Source organism: Euprymna scolopes, chromosome 39 (genome assembly GCF_053919585.1).
Source record: "Euprymna scolopes isolate OS-2025 chromosome 39, ASM5391958v1, whole genome shotgun sequence".
In the NCBI taxonomy this organism is placed as follows: domain Eukaryota; kingdom Metazoa; phylum Mollusca; class Cephalopoda; order Sepiida; family Sepiolidae; genus Euprymna; species Euprymna scolopes.
The window spans coordinates 5692096-5715787 of NC_136520.1; the positions used below are offsets into that span (position 1 = coordinate 5692096).

The 23692-nt window shown below is 33.6% G+C and overlaps 1 protein-coding gene and 1 long non-coding RNA gene across 2 annotated transcripts in view; both read left to right on the plus strand.

Annotated features, from left to right (window-relative positions):
- The window catches only part of LOC145263640 (uncharacterized), a 417445-nt gene extending 407147 nt beyond the window's left edge, over window positions 1-10298 (plus strand). The window contains exon 4 of the long non-coding RNA XR_013864583.1: window positions 9296-10298. This is a non-coding gene — a long non-coding RNA (uncharacterized LOC145263640). The remainder of the gene's footprint in view (window positions 1-9295) is intronic.
- A 1927-nt stretch (window positions 10299-12225) lies between these two features.
- The window catches only part of LOC145263637 (uncharacterized), a 42249-nt gene continuing 30782 nt past the window's right edge, over window positions 12226-23692 (plus strand). Inside the window, exon 1 of the mRNA XM_080120490.1 lies at window positions 12226-15572. Within this exon, the coding sequence (XP_079976616.1) occupies window positions 12900-15572 (2673 nt within the window). The 5' untranslated portion in view covers window positions 12226-12899. The remainder of the gene's footprint in view (window positions 15573-23692) is intronic.

The window sequence follows — 23692 nt, forward strand, 5'->3', positions numbered from 1 at the left end:
AGCAAATTAGGCACAAGGCCGATTTTTAAAGTGAGGAGTGAAGGGGAAATGGGGACCAACTCCCTGGGGAGTAGGGGAGCTGGATAGTGACAATTGGTATGAAGCAAACCCATAGTCTTCTAGACTGATGGATGCCAACGATAAGTAAGTGTTAGATAAAAAGCTTAGTGACTGAAGTGATAAAGAAACTAAGTAGTGAGGTGGAGGGGGAGGGGTAAGACAGAGCAGGTGCGTGCGGGGTTGGTTAGCAGTACGCTGCTGCTGTTTCTGTTTCTCTGTGTGTCACGTTGAGGCAAATACCTTCAGAAAGAAAGAACTATTACGCTGACATGCACACCACCTAGCCGTTTGTCAGGAATTTCTTGATAAGTCCCATGCATTTATTCTGCCAAATTGTACAAATAGTATCAAATTTTTTTTAGTTTATTTGATTTAATTTAATTTTTTTTACACAGGATCCACCACAAGCATGATTCGTTAAGGCATTTGTTGAAGAGAACTGAAGCAACCTTAGCAATCATTTTTTTTTTTAATAGTACAGCCGGGTTGAGATCAGGTCCACATGCTTTTGAGGTGTCTAGGTTTTTTATGATGTCACAAATTTGAGAAGGGATGATTTTCTGATCATCTAGTGTGGTTTCAGTCCGCAAAGGTAAGGAAAATCAGGAAGGGATTGGTTTGCTGGGTCCACAGTGGAGTTTGAGGCAAAGTGACAGTCAAGTATGTTAGCTTTCTTGGTTGCCGTGCAAACAATCTCATGATTGTTGGATTTACCTTGCCAAATTGTACAAATTATATCAATTTCTTTTTATTTTATCTATTTTAATTTTTTTTTTCTACACGGAAGCCACCACTTATCAAGGCCTGTTTTGCAGAGGGGAACCATAGATTGAAGGCCATAAAAATAATGATAGAGAAGAGATGCGACATCTCTTCTGTGAGAAAAAGGTTGTGAGAAAGAGAAAGAGAACATGTCCCACTAGATTTCGAAGCCTGTTTTGAACCCTGTCAAAGCAGGAAAGGGTGCTCTGAGCAGCCCCTACCCAGATGTGGCAACGATGCTCCATCTTAGCATGTATTTGGCTCTTATACAAGTAGAGGATTGCATTGAGAGTGAAATACCTTCTGGAGCAATAGAATGATGCACCCATTTTTCCGATTTGATGTGAGTCTACAATATCAGGTCAGGAGTAAAGAACAGTTTCAAAAGATGTCAAAACAAGGTGCTTCCTTGAGATGCGAGCCATTCATTTCAGTTTGGCCCAAGTGGGCATCAGAGCATTAGTGGTGAACAGATAGCAGCTTGCTTTTGGATGCATTAACCAGCGACTTTTTGCTTCAACGCACCACATGCTCAAGGTTGAAGGAGAGAGTTTGATGATTAATAAAAACACCTGATTTATCAAAACTCACCTGTGAGGCTTGAGGACACAAATTTCGTGGGGGGAACCAATATGAGAAGGATAAGGTGGATGTTCAATGTTGAATCTTAAAGACGGACTTAGTTATGATGAGCATAAAGGATGATTAATTTTGGACTGTGTATGGAGATGTGTGCAGAATAGGAGACTCCATTGGTTTGGTCACATTGACGGAATGGATGAGAGTTCTTGAGTTAGTCCGTGTAGAACAGTTGAGGTAACAGGGTCAGGTAGCAAGAGAAAGCCAAGGAAAACATAGGAAGAAGTGATAGAGATGGATTTAAAGACCTGGCCAGAGATAGGTTAGTTTGGAAGTCAATTTCTGAAAAACAACGTATGCCAGCATGTAAAACAGTTGTTAGGCTGATAATGATGTTGATGATGATGATGACATTGTTGATGATTTTGTTTATGATAATAGTGATAATGATGTTCTTGATGATGTTGATGATGATAGATAAATATATAGGTAGGTAGCTACATAGATAAACAGATAGACAGACAGATAGGTAGGTAGGTAGAGATAGATAGATACATAGATAGATAGGTGTAATAGATAGGTAGGTAGGCAGACAGATAGATAGATAGATAGATAGATATAGGTAGATATATAGAAAAATTTCCCCCACTCTTTATCTGTGCCTAAATCAAAACGTGGATTCCATGAACAAAGCTTCTTTCTTAGAACTGCACGCCTGTGGAACTCTGTTCCGTCTGCCTGCTTCCCCCCTGACTACAACTTGGATGTGTTCAAGTCCAACGTTAACAAATTCCTAATGAACCGCCCCCTTAAGTAAACACTTCATCAAATCTCCACACTAACGTAATGTACTTGCAATAACCCTTATCCCTGAGTGGCTTCCGGGCCTTGATAAGTGGTGACCACTATATAAAAAAAAATGATAGATTTGAATCTATATGAGGTAGATATGCAAGGTAATAATTATAATTTAGATAGATAGGTAGAGATCGATAGATAGATAGGTGCAGTAGGTAGGTATATATATATATATATATATATATATATATATATATATATATATATATATATATATAGATAAATTTGAATCTATATCCGGTAGATATGCAAGGTAATAATTATAATTTGGACAATAAATTTTGGGGAAGAACTAGAAAGAATAAAAATATTCAGAACGAAAAGACTTTTCTTTCTTTTTTCAATTCTACTTTTTCCACTTTCTTCTACTCCTCCCCTTCTTTTCTTCCTTCCTCCGGCAGTAACAATGCTTGTGTCTAATGCACGATGATGAAAACAAAATCTCTTGCACGATGATTGTTAGGGCGTTATACAATACGTATCTTGATACACTTAATCGACAAAACACAAACTGATTCGTTTCATCTAAAAAAGTTTAGCTGTAGAAATGGATATGATTCGATGAAATATCGTTTAAGATATTGGATCAAATCGCCATGGTAACAAGTGTTTTTATTGGATGACGTAAATATCAGACGAGACTCTTTAGGCAGAATCTCGTGGTGTGTATCTGTGGTCTGATGATCACCTTCATGGTTAGGCTACGGTAAGCAGACATAGATACATAGATCTATAGATGGATATAAAGTGACTAAGATAGAGAGAGAAAGAAAAGGATGAATAGACTAAGATAGAATGAGAGAGACGAAGAAATTGAGATAGATAGATAGAGACAAAGCAAGAGAGAGAAAAGTGAGATAATGAGACTTAGATATGTAGATAGAGTGAGAGAGGTGAAGAGACTGAGTGAGAGAGAGAGAGAACGAGATAGAAAGAGAGCAAGAAAGAGATAGAGACTGATATATTAATGTGATCACGTAACCATATATTTTGACATAAATTAACAAGTAAATAAATAAATAAAAACGAGAAATAAATGAATAAATAAAAGCTAGGAATAAAATAGATAAAAAATAAAGAGAGCATATCAGTAAAATAGATGAATAAGGAAAGCGCCACCGGAAAAGAAAACCTAGCCAGAAAGTCTTAAAATAAGAAAACAGCACTGATGAGAGCATAATATTACTTCAGATCAAAGCAAACACTTACGCCAAAAGGCAACCGTCTAGTTAAAATGAAACCGATACCGCCCTGCTGTGACAGCTTGAGTAGGCAGGATCGTACTTCCCTTCTCTTTTCGACTCTCTCCCACCCCTACTCCCTTTCTTTACCACACCTTTCTGCATTCGCAAGCTATACACCCACCTTTCTTCCAGGGTGTAAATCACACCCGGATATATTTTTTTTAATATAAAAATGAATGAACCTTGATTTTCGTTTCAGTAGTGTTTCCTTTCTTGGTCTGATGATGTGGTTATATATATATATATATATATATATATATATATATATATATATATATATATATATATATATATATTATATATAAATGTAATTCTTAGTTCGTTCAACATCGATAAAACCATATTTCTACATTACCAATTTAATTGAAATTTTCAGAAAATCTATCTGTAGAGTCAATGAATGTTTGCATGTTATTAAAATAATTTAACATTGCGAATTATAAAAATATTAATTAAAATATAAATATATTTCGTAAGTCGTTTCTGTGAGACTGTCCGGTTTTATTTCCGGTAACTTCCGTTTCAACTACTCTCGAATTACAAGATAAGTAAAAAGAAAAAAAAAGGTCTCATGCAGAGAGTGATCTGTGCTGAAATAATAACGTTATTATTTAAAAAGCCATTCTTAACATGGGGAAGGGAAGGTGTTTTGTACCTATTCTGTACTTTAACCTTACAATTGAATAAAAAACATATCATAAAACTTTAATTAAATGTAGAAATACGATTTAAAAAATAGCGCGGATCACTCTCTGCATTAGCACAAAAAAATCCCATATTTTTTAAATTTAAATTCATTTGAATTCATTTATGTATCTTACCAATTTTTAAATTTTAAATTCCTTTATTTCTCTTAAGGATTTTCACTCATGAAACATTACGTTTTAATTATTTAGTTTCTTTTACGGCATTGTTTACATAAAAAGTTTGTTTTAACTTTTTTTAAACTGTTTCATTTTTACAACATGCCTCAGCGTATTATAAACACTCTAACCCCCCCATGTTCAAAACGGCTTTCAAATTAAACACGCCTTTCCACAAACCTCGAAAGCCGTTCTTAACATGGAGAGGTTGGGGGTGTTCATTCCGAAAGCCATTTTAACATGGGGAGGTTGCTGGGGCGAGTCGTAAAATTAACGAAGTTGCTATTTATTATTTATTGCAAAAATTGCTTGAAATTTATTTATTTATTTAACAAAAAAATCTTGACAATTCAAAAGAATGTTTAAAATTATTTATTTGTTCGAAAAAAAAACTGTTTTATAAAAGTCCAATGTTGCTTTCATTTCAAAATTGTTTTCTTAAAATTATATTTTTTTATGCAAACTTTTCAATCAATGTTTTTACAATTACATTTCGATTCCCAGTAAAAAAAATAAATAAATAAAATAAAAAACAACCCACTTCCCCGTTAAAAAAAAATAATCATTTAAATTAATTTGTTGTTGGCCTTTCAAAGTTGCTTTAATTAAAAAAAAAAATGTATAAAATTATTTATTTGTTCGAAAAGAAACAAAACACACACACACACACACACACACACACACACACACACACACACACACACACAAACGAAAAAATAAACAAACAAAAAAAAAAACTAATAAATGTTTTGGTTTTGTTTTGGTTTTGTTTTGGTTTTCAAATGGCGCTCGCCCAGTTTAAACTATTATGAATATGTCATTTCAATTTTCTGTTTTTAATAAAAGAAAAAATGTTCCATGAAAAACTTTCCCGTTCTCATTAATTAAATCGAAACATTTCTATTTAAACAATTATGGATATATGTTTTTTTCGCTTTCTGTATTTACTTTTTTTCATAGTTCTTTCCGGAAGTTTATTTAAAAAATTTTTTTTTTCGAACAAATAAATAATTTTAAACATTCTTTTGAATTATCAAGATTCATTTTCTCCAGTAATATAGGTTTACCAAGTTTCTGTAAGTAATAAATGATAATTTTAGTTTAATTTAACGTTTCCGGAAGTAATAAATGTTAATTTTGGTAAATTTATTCTTTCCCTTTCCGGAAGCAATCGTTCGGCCATATAATGATGTCTCCCCTAGATTTGGATAGCAAGTGCGTGAAAAAAATGGCATTTCTAATTTCGGCAATAAAGGGTAGAAGCACCATTTTATTCATTGCTGATTTATTCAAACAGTCCTTTGGAAAATAAATATTTAAAATAAAGTGGGGTTCTCCTTGGGTGCTGAGTTCCATGGCGACTAACAGAATTATTTAATGGTCGCTCCCTTAGCGCCCCCCCCCTTAGTCAAGGCTAATGCATGCGCACATAACATTTATCATTTATTTACTTACGTTGCCTTTCGCACTTTTACAAACATTATTTATTTACGTTGGCTTAACTCTTTTCATGAATATTGGAAAAAAAGTTTTACTCTTTATGAATATTAAAAGAAAAAAGTTACTAAACATTTATTAATAATTTCTCACTTTTACAGACATTTTTAATTTACATGAGTGGATAATTTTTTGGGTAAATATTTACATTTAGGTCCACCTAAACAATTTTCTTTTTTAAATGACGACTTTTATTAATAAATAGATCTACTTCTCTGCACCAAGCACTGAACCCCTCCTTTTTTTTTTAAAATAGTATTTTCGGATGGGTATGCTGACAACAAATATCAGTTAAATTTTGCAAATATTTTTCACCCTCGCCCTCCAAAAATGGTGTCTATTCCGGAAGCTGTTCTTAAGATGAGGAGGTTGAGGTGACCTAATCTAAAAAAAAAAAAAAATACCCAGTTTTTTAAATGATTAAAATAATTTCTCACTTTTACAAACATTTTTACATGTGTACATAAGCAACTATTTTTTATTAACTTTTTTTTACTTTTTTTATTTAAAAATTAGTAAATTTCAATGAATAGAATAATAAATCATTTATCATTAATATGTGTTTTTGGTTTTGTATTGAATGAAACTTTTTTTTTTTTTCATTACAACAATAATGAACCAATTTAAATCTTCCGGCATGCGTTTAAGGGTTACGAAATTATCAATAAATCGTTTAGTTACTAAGCCAATGTCAGTAAATAAAAAAATGCTACGTGCGCATGCATTAGCCTTGACTCAACAGAGAAGCCGGCACCATTTAAAATTTTCCAATACATCGGTAAACACTGTATGTGTTTCGAACTGAATAAACATGTTACATTGAATAAAAACACTAAAAAATTATCCAGTTAGGTAGAAAAGTAACTTATCTTGCCTTTGATGACATTTATTCGTTTTATGACAACTTTTTCGAATCTATGTATACAGTAATACAAAATCAAAGACACATTCTCTTTACTAAAAGAAGTCAATTTATTTATTTATTATCCCTAGAAATCGTAAAATTTGATTTTCTTCTTCTTCTTCAAAAAAAAAAGTACTTGATTGATAAAATATTCGATGGTCTGCATGTACTGCCCTTGTTGACCCATATTTCCGCCAGGGGTCGTTAGTGGCGTTATCTCTCAAACAAGATGGCGCATGCCAAATCTTCGATTAAACCTCCGATAATATTTAATTTTCTTAAATAAAAAAAAACTACTTGATCGATTTACATAATTTTTTGGAATATGACATCTTCATGCAGTGACGAGTACGTACATTATAAAGATATTTTTCAGATTTTTATTGTATAAAAGATTTGTTGTGGCCTATTTATAGACTTGCACCAAAATATCTATATATAGATATAATATATCTTGTATATATATATATATATATATATATATATATATATATATACTAGACTACTCGTGACCCGTTGGGTCAGTATGTTATATTAGCTATGAATTTAATGTATGAGTGTGACACTTGTGATGTAAAGAAAATAGTTTTTTGTGATATAACAGAAACATTTCTACGAAAGCATATTAAAATGAAAAAAGAATATAGATAGATTTCTATTAGTCGTTCTGTTTATAATTGTTTATTTTCGAAAGAAAATAATTACAGCCATTGAATTATAAGTGGTTATAGGTAAATGTGCACTGAACAGATACCATAATAAAGTTAAATTCAAATTTTGATATACTTTTAATTTAAACGCGAAAAAAACAAAAACAATTGGGACGCTGGAAACATACACAGTAAAACAATATGTTTTATTGCCGCGTTGATTATTTATTTGTAACGCAATTTAAAAAAATATATATTTTCGTGGTTATTTATTTATGTTGGTAGTGTAGAAGAAAATGTATGACTGTTTTTAAGAAAGATGTATTAAAAAATAAAGAATAAATTAAAAAAAAATGAAGGCGCTGGGTAAATTGCTATCGTAAAATGCTCTTATGGTTGTCAATGGATTAAAGTAGATTTATTTGTAAGAAAACTGTGTTAAAATAACTTAAACGTAATACGGAAATGAACGATGTAAAAAAAAAAAAAGCAGAAAGTATTAACAATTGTTTATTTGGATAATTTAAACGCGAATAAAAATTGGGATGCTGAAAACGTACACAATAAAACAATACATTTTATCGTTGCGTTGATTATTTAGTATAATATATACCATATATATGAAACAGGTCGATGATTATACATATTATTTGTAATAACGGTTTGCGTTTGCTTCCCACATATTAAAGATTTTTATTCACTAAATTTTAGATATTCACTTTTCTAAGGACGTCCGTTTGTTCGAACAAAATCGGTCCAGCGATTTGTGTTTATTTGTTTACACTGTTATGGGTTTATGTTTATGTACGCATGCGCAACCGAAAGTCGTAAACCGGATGTTGGGTTACAACACCCGTTACAAGGTCATTTGAGTTTTATAATTATATAGATATAATATATATATATATAAAATATAATATATATATATAATATATATATATAATATATATATATAAATATATATAATATATATATAATATATATATATATATATAAAATATATATAATATATATATAATATATATATATAAAAATATATATAATATATATATATAAAAATATATATATAATATATATAATAATTTCCACTGCGAAACAACTTCGCAGCCCACAAGAGCTATGACAGTCAACAAATCGGAAGTCCAAGACTCGAGTTTCGTCCTCATTTGGGCTCATCAGTTAGGCATATCTGAACTCAGGATTCAAAACCCGAGCCTCTTGCATGCGAGGCAAGCACTCTGCCAACTGAGCAAATGCCCTGCACACAAGAAATTCTAACACAGATCAAGCAAACTGTGCCGAAATACGACTGTAAAACAAGCTAATAACCCCAAGCTGGTGTCTCACAAGTAAGAATTTTCAACTCGCTGGGACGATGCCATCCCTAGCGAACAACACTTTGATCTATATAGAAAGTGAACGTGTCTATGTGTCTGTCTGTGTGTCTGTCTGTGTACATTTCTCTACGCAATAACTCTATCAATTTTAAGTCTACAGACTCGAAATTTGATATACAGGGTACTGAGATTTGGGAAAATCTTTGGTGAGCGGTTTTCGGCCAGAAATTTGGCTGTTAAGGGGTCAAAGTTCAACGATTTGACGTTTGAGAACTCTACCAAACTCTTTCGACAATTTTAGGTCTAAACACTTGAAATTTTAGATATAAGTTCATTGGACATGGATCTAACTTAATAACTTGATTTGAGCCCAAAACAATAAATTTTAAGGGGTCATAATAGGGGTCAAAGTTAAAAAAAATTGACCTTTTTATTTTTTTTATCTCAGCATACACCTCCAAACACCCGGGCAACGCCGGACACCCATGCTAGTTGTCTATAAAAAGAAATTATTTAAACTGTCTTTTTTGTTTTCTTTCAGATTTGACGGCACATTCCATCTTTGTTGAACTTTTTTTTACCCACGGAATAAAAGGAGACACCCCTTTTGGAACAGTTCAACATTTTTTTTTTTTTTCAAGAAATATTTTAAGCTCTTTTTACGGAGATTAATAACATGACGGACATGAAAACGAAAACCAATCTTCCCACTGACCCGACCAACAAACACGCTTTCATGAATTATTTGCATTGATAGTTCGATACCGATTGTAGATATCCAATAATTTAGATCGATACTGATTCATGAAATACATGGAACTTTTATGCTCAAAATTTTGCAAGAAGTTAGAAGTTGACTTGGAAAGTTTCTAAATTTTGAACCAAATTTTATCTGAAACAGATTTTTTTTTGTATGGAAATTGCTCCAAACAAGGCAGAAAGCCACTTGATGTAAGAAGCTACTATTTTAGAGGCGGAAACTAGACAAGGATAAGTGTTAGAAAGATAGATACCACCCCAGAAAACAGCAATTAACCGCCCCCTGTCAGAAACATCGCGCATGGAATGTGCTTACTAAAGGAATTACACACAAGTAAGGATTTATCTGATTGAACAAATTGAACAAAAAACAACAACAAAAACTTTAAAAACTATAATAGGATTTATTTGTACTTAAAGTAATACATCGAAATTTGTACACACGTACTTTTGTAATTTGCTGAGCTACTTAAAGATAACGTTATATATATATATATATATATATATATATATATATATATATATATATATATATATATATATACACACATTTGAAGAGATCTTGTTTTAAAGGCACGAGAACCGGATAGAGAGACGACTGACCGCATATCAACAGGTGCGAGAAGATAAGGTTACGTTATCACGTTCGTGGTCAAACAAAAAAGGAGGAAAGAGGAACTTGTGTCGTGAGTTTTATATGAGTAACTAAAGCAGCCAATGGGAGGACGCTTCATTATCACATGATCTGAAACATTAAAAAAAAAAAAAAAAAAAAAAAAAAAAAACGAATCTTAAAAGCGCTTTCGTTTATTTTTATATATATAAAAAAAAAATATTTTTTTAAATTATATTTTCTTACAGAATATTATCATGGACTTAATTTCATTAAAAACACAAAGAAAAAAAACGATATTATGACTACATTCAGAGGGAAGAAAAACGATATTTGCTTATTTTTGTAAAAAAAAAAAAAAAAAAAAAAAAAAAGAATTGATTTTGAAATAATTCTTACAAACATATATTTTTTTATAAAACAAATACTTCATTGGAAATTGATCAATCGGCATTGTTTTTTCTTCTTTTTGTGTGTGTGATTAGCCTTTCACTTACGTCTTTTACTCCTTCCGACATCCTCTTTCTTACAGAAGGAACGTTGCGAGTCTATCTTTGCTCTATCGTTATTTTCATAGCAAGTGCTCGACTGAGCTTCATTCTAGAGTTCTCCTTGTAAAACATTCACGACAAGCGCTTCTCTAGTTACAACCACAGTCAGCAGTTTCCCTGACTCTCTATCTGTTCCTAAAATGAAATGAAAATTTCATGAGCAGAGGCATTTTTCTCCCCCCCCACCAAAAAAAAAACTGCTCGTTTATAGAACACAATACCACAGAGCTGCTTCCCAGCTGACTATAACACGGTCGTTTTCAAATCAAATGTAAACAAATTCTTGTTAAGCCGCACTCTTAAATAACTAATTTCTACCCATTTTCCACCATAACTGATCATAACGTTGTTGTTTCATTTGACACACATTAAGCCTTGTCCTTGATCAGCAGTGACTCTATAGTATAAAAAAAATAACTTGGACTTACTGTCCTCCTTCTGTCTTGAAATGTAATAGATATATTGTGTTATAGAACACAATACCACAGAGCTGCTTCCCAGCTGACTATAACACGGTCGTTTTCAAGTCAAATGTAAACAAATAGATACATGTGCAATGAGAAGTTTATAAGAGAAGCTAATGTTACACAATCACTACCTGCATATTCTCTGATCTTAGGATTGTTTTAATCCAGTGGAAGGAAAACATTCGAGGACGACCGGAAGCAATGTTGCTATGAGCGGAAAAGGACTAATGTTGTTTCAGAGTTTTCCTATTTTTAGACTGAATGCTCTACTATGTCTTGAAAGTCCAGTCTGCCCTGCTATTCTATCTATACGTAAGGGAGGGAGATATAAATGGTATTAGAAATAAAAAAAAAAATAGAATTTACAGACCTTTGCAAGCTTTACAACCTCTGATATTCCCAAATGGTCACTCATTTTGGTCGTGACCAGACTAATTATTGCTTAACTTCAAAACCGGTTTGAAAGAATTAAATCACGATTTTCACATTTTTAACGTTAACATTGATGAAATTAGAAAATTATTTCCACTTTTAATAGAATTTTACCGCTTTTAATGGAATTTTACCGCTTTTAATGGAATTTTACCGCTTTTAATGGAATTTTACCGCTTTTAATGGAATTTTACCGCTTTTAATGGAATTTTTTCACTTTTAATAGAATTTTTTCACTTTTAATGGAATTTTCAACAGCTATTTAAAAAATTATATATATTTTATAAAGAATATAAATTTAAAAATTTAAACATTTGATGGAATTTAATCCTCATGTCCACTAAAGTTTTTTTTTCGAATGTTGCTATTGTTTTTAAAAGAAACTCAAAATTATAGGAAAAGGATAAGAAAAACAACTTATGGGGCCTCCAGAGCACAGTTGAAATTAAGCATAAGAGGATTAAAACACCGGGTACCTTCAAATTGCACCACAAGCTTTCCAAATAACCTGAATATCATCAGCTTTTTAGATCTCCCTTACTAGCCAGCGTTACGAAAGAATGACGAAATAATTTTTAGTACAATGAAGCAATCAAAAAAATGAAGCAATCAAAAAAAATGAAGCAATCAAAAAAAATGAAGCAACCGAAAAATGAAGCAACCAAAAAAATGAAGCAACCAAAAAAATGAAGCAACCAAAAAATGAAGCAACCAAAAAATGAAGCCAATTAAAAACTAAAAATAAAACAATGCATCCACTGTGCAACTGACACACAACTTCAAATCTATCCTATATCAGATGATTAAAACGTAGCAAATGTCAATTTTGTCGTAATCGTGATTGTCGCGATAAACTTCCTTGAAGAGAAAAAAGATCAAAGACTCAGTGTGTTGTGGCGGAAATTTTTTAGAGTTTTTGTCTCCCTGAAATACCAAATAAATTAACGCAAAAACATATCCAAAATTCACGTTGTTTGTGTGATTATCTCAGATACATTGCTCAGGCAGAAAGAGAGAAGGAGACACGTGCTATTTTTAAAGCTGTACATTCTAACGGAGTGCATTCATTTCAATTCTAAACAATTTCTATTTCGGTCCATTTCGAATCCATCCAATACAACTAACTGATCAGATCCCAAGTTCAAACCCTATCAATCATACCCAATAACCAGCTGCATTTGGAAAAACTATGCATAATGTTAAAATATTATTATTGCTAGATAGTGTGTAATATTCTGGGTCATGCTCAAAACACAACCGGAAGATTAGATGCAAAAAAAAAATATTTTTTGATAAATGTCTCACTTTTAAAATTAAATCGTGATGACTGACATTGTGTACCAAGCAGAACAGGTACAACAACTCCTGCGCTGTGCTATCTGCTTGGATAGATTCCACCAACCAAAATTATTGCCATGCCAACACACTTTCTGCGAATCACCTTGTCTTGAAGGTCTTATCGATCATTATACCCGTCGGGTGAGATGCCCCGAGTGCCGGTTAGAACACCGGGTACCTTTAAATGGTACTGCAGGCTTTCCAAATAACCTGACCATCATCAGCTTTTTAGATCTCCCTCACCAGCCAGCGTTGTCGAGCGGTAGTTCTTCAAGCCCCTCAGCCAGCCATTCTCAACAGGGAGTCAGCGAAATCAGTCATCCCGATGCTCGATCCCACGATGCTGCACCGCTGACACAACTTGAGTATCACGCCTCCAATGGTGAGTCGATGTGCTCCGACTGTGGGCGCATCGCGGTACTCATGTTGTGCACACACTGCGATGAACAAATATGTGAGGTGTGCCGGCATTCTCATGTCTCCAGCATGAAGTTGGAGATCTCGCGTCAATTGCAACGTATCCGCCGTGTCTTGCCCAATATGACGGAGAGTCTGTCGTCTATTGAACACCGGCGTGATCAGCTGCGGCGGATGTGTGATTCGGTTAAATCTGTTGTTTCTGACACCATCGAACGTTATTCGCATGATTTGAAAGCGAGACAGGATCACCTCTATTCCGAGATTGATGAATTCCTTTTTGCCGAGATACGATGCCTGCGAGACTATCAGGAAAACCTAGAGCTGGAACTGACAAGTATCGTCAGCTTCTGCGATAACACGGAACCACTTTTGGCTCAAAGACCTGATATAGAATCGAGTAATATAGATTTGCAGGAGATTAAAAGACAAGGCCAACAACACATCACCACTCTGCAGAACCAAGTATCGTTGGAACTTCCGACAGCTCGACAACTCACCTTTCAGGATGATAGCAGTCATCTTAGTCCCGCTATTGCTCATTTTGGTGAACTTATGGTCAGGCTACAAAACAACTCAAGTTCTTACATCCGCAACTCTGTCTTGGGATACTCTGACTCTGGGATACCCAGAACTAGCCTCGATGACTACAACAGTAACCGAGAAATCGCACGAGGCTCTACATCAGCGTCGACTTCGAGAACGCCTTCTTCAGGAACACATCCTCCAAGTTCATATAGGCGAACAGACAGCAGCCATTCCATACGAGGGTCGAGTTCTACTATGCCTACATCTGCCACCCATGCTTCCCAAATCCGAAGAACAGATACCTCAGCGTCGACCCCAACTTGTACATCCTCAAGTGTGCGCTTTGGTAACACTACCTCCCCTCTGTTAATATCTTCCCCTTCTCTCGCGCGGTATTCATCCAGCACAACTCCTGCCGGAGTGTTAACCTCTCCCCGTCCTGGTTATAGACAGCATGCGGATAACGCAGATGATGCGTCGAGGCACACGGCAGGTCCCGGGGCAGCCTCGCTACCCAGTCCTTCTTCCGAAAGCAGTTTGTTTGCTCGTCGAGACGAGCCGGGAGCCAGCAGCGGAACGAGAAGTGCTAACTCAGCTTCGACGAAGAGCAAAGCCAAAGGTAGTCAGTTTTCAAAGGAGAAAAGAACCTCCCCATCCAGAAACAGAAGACAACAGCGAGAGATGGCAGCTTACTCTGATAACCCTCGACCCACCCCTTCGTCTGGAGCTGAAGTACCCCGTGCTGCGGGAGCAAGTAACGAAGCCGCTCACATATACCGTCCAACCTCCCCGTTATTTTACGAGCGCCGGTCTCTTCCGAATTCTCCTAATGCCACGCGGCGTGACCCGGAACTTCCGCCAGACAATGAGATATTTCCGAGCGCCCTTACTTGGCATCCACGCTCGGAGAACCTACCACGATTTGGCAGTCATAGCCGAGCTCACGGCCATTACTATACACACAACATGACCCTTCCATCAGTATCCAATTGGATGGATACTTTCGCATTACCAGACCGGTATAGCTCATCTCGGATATCGGCAGCAAATAATTCTGACCCACGTAGACCTGAAGCTCTGACATACCTCCATTCGGGGGAGATCGATGAAAGCTCAACATCAACAGAAAATGATTTAGCCAATGAACAAGATAATCGATTGGCCATCACTCGGACGGATCGAGGTGAAGTCTATTCTTCTTCGGATGACGAAGATTTGGCAGATCTTTCTACAGCCCCCGGATACCGACACTGTAAATCAGCCAGCACAATAGTGTCGCAAGCCCGTAACAACTATCAAGCAAAGCATCGCTCGTGGACACGCTTTGGCGAACACGGTAGCGGGGAATCTCAGTTCATGTCTCCTCGGGGTGTTGCCGCAAGTCCCGATGGTGAGATCTATGTATGTGATAGCAGCAACCACCGCATCCAAGTTTTCGACAACACGGGCATTTTCGTACAGTCTTTCGGCTGTTACGGACAGGGTAATGCTGAATTTGACTGTGTTTCCGGGGTGTCAGTAAATAGTTTTGGCCACATAGCCGTCACGGACCGATACAATAATCGAGTGCAGATATTTGATCGACACGGTCGTTTCCAGGTGGCGTTTGGCAGTACAGGGACGAATGATGGACAGCTGAGTTACCCGTGGGGGATCGCTTGGGACAATATGGGTTTTATTTACGTGTGTGAGAAGGAGAACAACAGAGTTCAGGTAAGTTTCAATTTTTCCGTTTTTTATTTTTTATTTTTCTCATTTTTTAATTTTTTGTTTTAATTTTTTTTAATTTAAAAATTTTTTTAAAATTTTTGTTTTAATTTTTTTATTTAAAAATTTTTTTTAAATATTTCATTTTTTTATTCTTTTTATTTTTTAATTTTTACATTTTTTAATTAAAAATTCTTTTTTATCCTTTAATTTTTTCAATTTTTCCAATTTTTTACATGTTTTTTATTTTTTATTTTTAATTTTTATCTTTTTTATTTAGTTCATTTTTTATTTTTTTATTCTTATTTTTCTCAGTTTTTCATATTTTTATTTTTTCATTTTTAAAAATTTTTAATTTTTTTCATTTTTTAAAAATTTATTTTTTAAAATTTTAACTTATCTAGGCCAAAAGTCATTTGAGGATAAGAGTTTATGAGATGAATGGATTGTCGGTTGAATGAAGAATAATATTATAAGAGGATTGATAATGATTAATTTAAATTGAATTCTTGGAACATATGTGAATAATTTTTTATTTATTTCACCTTCTATTTACTCAATTTTAGCTCTAGAAGATTTAATTTTTCTTCTCTTGAGCTGCAATTAGATGTGTAGTTACCTATTCATTTTTCTCGTGTATGGCTCTATACCATTATATTTCTATTGTAATATATATATATATATATATATATATATATATATATATATATATATTACAATAGAAAAATGCAAGCATGAAAAGTAATATGGTAAAGCTTAAATATGGAAAAGTAAAAAAATTAAAAATATTGCAGCATTAAGAATTGATTATATAATGTTATAAATTGAATTTAAAAAAAAATTCTTAATGCTGCAATATTTTGAGTTATAAATTTATATTTTTTACTAGAATATCTTGTCCTTTTCTTTTCCAGTTTTAACAACTAGTCCTTTACTTTTCCATGTAAGAATGTTCTGTCATTTCTGACGACGTTTCTATTGAAATCTAAATTCCATTCCCAATCAAAATAATTCTAACACAAATTTCATCATATATTTCATTTAGACAAACTGGCGAAAATACTATTCTGCCTTTTAAGAAATATCTAATCTTATTTAAAAAAAAAAATAGACAAATCTTATTTTGTAGATCGTAATTTTTTTTGTCTTGACTGACCTCCAATCTATGGTCCCTTTTTGCCAAATTTTCACAGAAAACACTCGTCTATATACAACCACTATATACGATTTCCTCCACTCTCTATCTATGCCTAAATCTGAACACAGATTCTTACGAAATTTTTACAAAAAAAAAAAACACTCGACTAGCTACAGCCACTATATATCATTTCCCCCACTCTAATTGCCTAAATCTAAACGCAGATTCCATAAACAAAGTTTTTTTCCCAGAACTGCTTGCCTGTGGAACACCGTTCCGCTGGTCTGCTTTCCAGTTGATTACAATATGGTTGGCTTCGAGTCCAATATAAACAAGAAATTTTCTTCAGGATTATTTCGCCTACGATTGTACCGGATTTTTATTTTTATTTCAAAGTACATGTACATCTTTTGGATTAAGTCTTACGAAACTTTCACAAAAAAACACTCGACTAGCTACAACCACTATATACGATTTCCTTCACTCTCTATCTATGCCTAAATCTGAACGCAGATTCTTATGAAACTTTCACAAAAAAACACTCGACTAGCTACAACCACTATATACGATTTCCTTCACTCTCTATCTATGCCTAAATCTGAACGCAAATTCTTATGAAACTTTCACAAAAAACACTCGACTAGCTACAACCACTATATATGATTTCCCCCACTCTAAATGCCTAAATCTAAACGCAGATTCCATGAACAAAGATTCTTTCCCAGAACTGCTCGCCTGTGGAACACTGTTCCGCTGGCCTGCTTTCCAGTTAAATACAACATGGTAGTCTTCAAATCCAGTGTAAAATAGTTATTTTACCCAATTTACATCAGTAAGGATTACTACACTGCCACCTTACATAGATTATCCCTTATCCTCAAGAAGCTTTCAGGCCTTGATAAGTGGTGACTCCCAAGTAAAAAAAAAAACATATATATTTCTGAAGGTCTATAGAATGCGTGAGTTTTCGATTCCTTCATTTCTGTCGACGTTTCCAGTGGAATCCGAATTCTTGATTTGCCAGCATAAAACGTGCCAAAACCAAAACCAAAACCAAAACCAAAATACCATTCCGAACGAGAATAATTCTTGGGCAACCTGTCAACAGTTTTAAGACGAATATTCCACTAAATGTAATCTTCTTTGAAATAACAATCCTCAGTAACTACAGCAAATTTGATTGACAGATATATTGGCGAAATTGCTTTTTTGTATTTAAAAATGACAAATTGGCAAAATTGCTTTTTTATATTTATCAATAATAATAATAATAGTAATAATAATAGTAATAATAGTAATAATAATAATAATAATAATAGTAATAATAATAGTAGTAGTAATAATAATATCAATAATAATAATGATAATAGTAGTAGTAGTGGTAATAATAATAATATCAATAACAATAATAATAATAGTAGTAGTAGTAGTAATAATAATAACAATAATAATAATAATATCAATAATAATAGTAGTAGCAGTAATAATAACAATAATAATAATAATAATATCAATAATAGTAGTAATAATAATATCAATAGTAATAATAATAATATTAATAACAATAATAATAGTAGTAGTAATAATAATAATAATGATAGTAACTAGTGGGACCTGTAAAATGTGTGTTTGTGTGTGTTTATATGTCTTGTAAGAACTTTCAACAGAGGCGATGGATTTTCACAAGATCGGTATCGTTTGGAAATTCAACCTTTTGGACGACAAATATAAAAAAAATTTGGCTAAAACATTAATTCCTTCACCCACAACTGGACACTTTTCTACAGGGAGAGGGTCACAAAAAATCGTTCCTTCATGACAATTTAGCCATACATGTATGTGCAAAAAAAACGATCTTTGTTGAATTAGTTTACAGTTTATAAAAACCGACCCAATTTCACTGACTCGCTCATAGCTCAATTGGTTAAATAGTGGTGTCATCATCTTAAGATTGCACATTCGAGCTGAGATGTAAGATTTTTATTTTTTATTTTTAAAGTTTTAACATTGAAACAGGGTTATTTATGACATTTTATTATTCTTTTTTTTCATCACATTCACTATTTTTTTTTTTGGTTTTTGTTTTTCCGATGTTTTAAAGAAGTTTTAACATAATATTTAAGCAGGGTTATTACGTTCGCTTATTCTTTATTTTCCGTTTTGTTTTGCTTTACCCCCTCTCTATGCCTCCCCCCCCCCGCTCCCCTGCTCCACACATACACACATGCACACCTCCAAACACCCGGGCAACGCCGGGTACTCCTGCTAGTCTAATATATAAAAGGCAAAATGGGCGCGCTCATTTGTGTATGTCCACAAAGGGCTTTTTCGGTGGGGGTTCTCGCATCGGCTAGATTTACTAGATCATAATATCTCAGATTTTCGAATGGACATCGTCTTTATCTTTTTTTTTTCTTTTTTTCTGATCGAATTTTAAAAAGTTCCCTCATTTCAAATGTTTGTTTGCCTTTTCCGTATAAATAAAACGAAACTAATCGAATGCAACCGCCACTGCCTGGTCTTCTGGCCGGGTAGTATTTGTTCTGTAATTGATCCTTGGTCAATGTAGGGGAAACCCTTCACACTGAGACAATTACTATTCATTTGGATAATGCCAGAGTGCCACATTAAAAACGACTTTCGTGGGAGGTTTAAAAACAACGCCATTTCTGCAAGTCATCTTTTTGATTAACTATGTTAAATTTGAACGCTTCCGGTCATGTCATGGAGTAGAGGTCAGGTTTTCTTTCACTTTCTTTTCCAATTCGCGTCATGGGTTCGAACCTGCCTGCCTGTCTGCCTGCCTACTCCCATTTTTTTATTAATTTTACACTGCCAAACACCCGGGTAATGCCGGGTACTCAGGCTAGTATGAATATTGAGATTGGCATTCTGTAAATATTCAGCGTAAATGGAGACGCTCTGATATTATTGTAGCTCTTTTGTTAAAACTGCAAAAATAATTATCTAAGCTAGCAGGGACGGCCGGCATAGCCCGGTCGTAAAGTACGCTTAAATATGATATTTTAATTCTTGTAGATTTTGTATATATTATTATAGAGTTAATGCTCTATCGATTTTTATGTATTATTACTAATTATTATTATTATTGGCTCACAAGGAGCTTTCACACAGGTCATCAAAGATCGCATTGAATACAGCCTGTGGTGTTCCCTGGAAGCTGAGCGACAACAAGTCTCCCCAGATTCTCCAGTACTCTCCACCTCTTTCGATACCATTTGAAAATAAATTTGCATTATCGCAACAGCTGCTTGCCATTGATTTCTCGTTGGCAGTCGGCATTGGTCTTTACTGGAATTTGAGTGGCAATAAGCCTCCCCAAAGTCCCAGTTCTCTTTGTACTTATACAGTGGAGGTCTGGTCAGTGCTCACTCCTTGGTCTTTCCTTCATCCTTGACTACTTGGCTATTTGGTTTCACTCTTTTTGGGAGGGGGCAATGATGCGGTAATAAGGGGATGGGGTTAGGTTAGGTATGTAGCTTCAATGTTCAATGTAGCCCTTCATGTTTTGGGTCATGTGTGTTAGTTTCCGCATTCAAGGGATTTCCTTAATATTTCAGCTGTTTTCATTATTGTTGTTTGTTGTATTTTTACAGTCATTCCTCTGATTCAAATTATTATTATTATTATTACTATTATTATTATTACTATTATTATTATTACTATTATTATTATTATTACTATTATTCTTATTATTATTACTATTATTATTATTATTATTATGATTATTATTATTACTATTATTATTACTATTATTACTATTATGATTATTATTATTATGATTATTATTATTATTACTATTATTACTATTATTATTATAATTAATATTACTATTATTATTATAATTAATATTACTATTATTATTATTACTATTATTATTACTACTATTATTATTATAATTATTATTACTATTATTGTTATTATTATTACTATTATTACTATTATTATTATGATTACTACTATTATTATTATAATTGATATTACTATTATTATTATAATTAATATTACTATTATTATTATGATGATGATTATTATTATTACTATTATTATTATTATTACTATTATGATTATTATTATTATTATTACTATGATTACTATTATTATTATAATATTACTATTATTATTATTACTATTATTATTACTACTATTATTATTATTATTACTATTATTATTGTTATTGTTATTATTATTACTATTATTATTATTATAATTATTATTACTATTATTGTTATTGTTATTATTATTACTATTATTACTATTATTATTATGATTAATATTACTATTATTACTGTTCTTATTTTTACAATGATGAATATGATGATGATCTTCCTCCTCCATTTCTTTTTAGATGTGCCAGACAGCAGCTTTGTGAGATTTTCGCACGCATACTTGATGTTGTTGCATTGATGAGTACATAATAGTTTTGTTAGGTGTGTTTTATGTGGTGAACCTCACTTCAATTCGAGAATCATCAGTTGTAGTTTTTAGGCTTTGTATTTAGGATGAGGTGGGTGGGGGCATTATTGTGTGTGGCCCTTGGGAGATGGAGGTAGGTACGAAAAGGTGAAATTTGATCAAGAAATTCTATTTTCGATGAAAAACGAAAACGAACGCAGGAAGAAAACAAAGGACGGAAGCTTTGGTAGTAGCACGGCACCAGATTGAAAGGTGAATTTGGGACGCTAAATATACATTACCAAAAGAGCGTCTCAAATCATCTACGTTTTCTTACTTTCCATGCGTTAAGTATTGATTATATTAATTATAATCAATTTTTAAGAAAACAATTTTTTTTTTTTAATTCTCATCCATAGGCTTTTTTCGCCGGGCTTCTCGACAAGATTATTATTTTGGAGAAGGTTCCTTATACTTCCTAGATTACAATATCTACAATTTGCAAATGGACGTCGTCGCTATCTTTATTTTCATTGAATTTTTTAAAAATTGCCTCCTTCCCGTCCTTTTGAATGTTTATTTGTCTTTTTCATATAAAAGTGAAACTGATCAGACATCTTGAAGGCAATCAGCTTTGATCAATGTGGGGGAAACCCTTCATATCAGACAATTTTTATTCATTTGTGTTGTGTCTGCACAAATAATTAACAAGAACACGGAAAGTAAAGGTATAACAATAATATATTAGGCAGAAAAGTTATATACATATTTACATGTCTTCAGATATACTTCAGTTGGAGATATTCCGGCAGGTGACGTGTTGCATGTCTTACTGGAGGCAACATAGGCGTCTTGCCTATTTGGCGGTCGTTGCAGAACTCTCTCGGTATTGGTGATTGATACCTTTATATATCTCACTCACCCACCTATGTTAATTAGTGGGCGTCTCCACAACACCTCCCTCCCAAGATTTGAAGTCGTGTAGATTTCAATATCTTTTTCTCTTGGGGTTCATTATTATTGGTTCTGTAAACTTTCTTTTCCTTCCCGATCTTCTTGGTTCGGGCATGGTTTGTGGTGGTTCAATATCAAACGCTTCGTATAGTATATCAATTGGATCTTCCTTTTCATCAGGTTTGTCATGTTCGTCGTCTTTTTTCTGACGTTTTCTCAATTGATTTTGATGTCTTTTGTGTATCCCTTTTGGACCTTTTATCATGTAGACCAAATCGCCGATACATTTCTCTACCGTACCAAACTCCCAATATGAAATATTATTTTTCATACATTTAAAATATACACGATCACCAGGTTTAAATCTTTTACATGATGTGTGCATAGTTTGATGGACGATTGCTTGTTTTGGTATTAATTTATCAAATGGTGATTTAATTTTTCTAGCAAACATTAATTCTGCTGGCAATAATTTTGACGGTGTATTTGGGTTCTTAGTTACCCTGTATATTTGCAGGAATTGTTGTAATGCTTTATCCGTCGAGGTCCCTGTTGATTTTCTAATTGCACGCTTTATCGTGTCTACAAACCTTTCCGCTAATCCATTTGATCGAGGGTGGAATGGTGGTGTAGTTATATGTTTTACCTGAAAAGTGTCACAAAAGTCCTTTAAATCACTTGATGTAAATTGTGTTCCGTTATCTGTGACTATAATGTCTGGCACACCAAAACGTGCAAATATTTCATGCAGAAAACTTATTGTGTTATTTGTCATCGGGTTCTTGAAACGCTTTACTTCAGGCCATCTGGAAAAACTATCTACTATGATTAGGTAGTATTGTCCTTCGGTCGGTCCAGCAAAGTCTATATGAATGCGTGACCATGGATGGTCAGTTTTTTCCAAGGTTTAAGGACTATCGGTGGTGCCTTTGCGGCTAATGGACAACCTTTACACTTGTTTACTGTTAGTGCAATATCCACATCCATGTTACGCCAGTAAACATAACTCTGCATTATACCCTATTTATACCAAGGTGTCCTGTATGAAAATCACGTAAGATCTTTTTCTGCAAGGTTATCGGAATAACAACTCTTTCACTATATAATAAAACATCATTGCATACGGAAAATATGCTTTGCGTTTTTTCATCATTTTCCCTTATTTTTTTCTTTATGTCTGTGATGACATGGTCATTTTCAGCCTCCCTTTTTATATCGGTTAACGTGACTGGTAATTCTTTTATTATATTCGCCACCATGTTTTTTTCCTCATAATTGGAACATATAGCTGCAATTACTGACTCTTCAAGAGTTTCTTCCATTTTCGGTATAAGCCTTAATAGGCCATCCGCATGACCTATTTTTTTCAAACCCAGATGTTTTATTTGAAAGTCATAATTTAGCAAGATCGTACCCCAATGGAGTAGGCGATTTGCCGTATATACTGGCAAGCCCTTTTTTGAGCCGAAGATTGTCACTAGGAGCTTGTGATCTGTTTCCAGTATAAAGTGTCTCCCGTACAGATAACGGTGGAATTTCATCACTGCGAAAATAATGCTTAACCCCTCTTTTTCTATTTGAGAGTAAGCCTTTTCTGTCAGAAGTAGTGTCCTTGAGG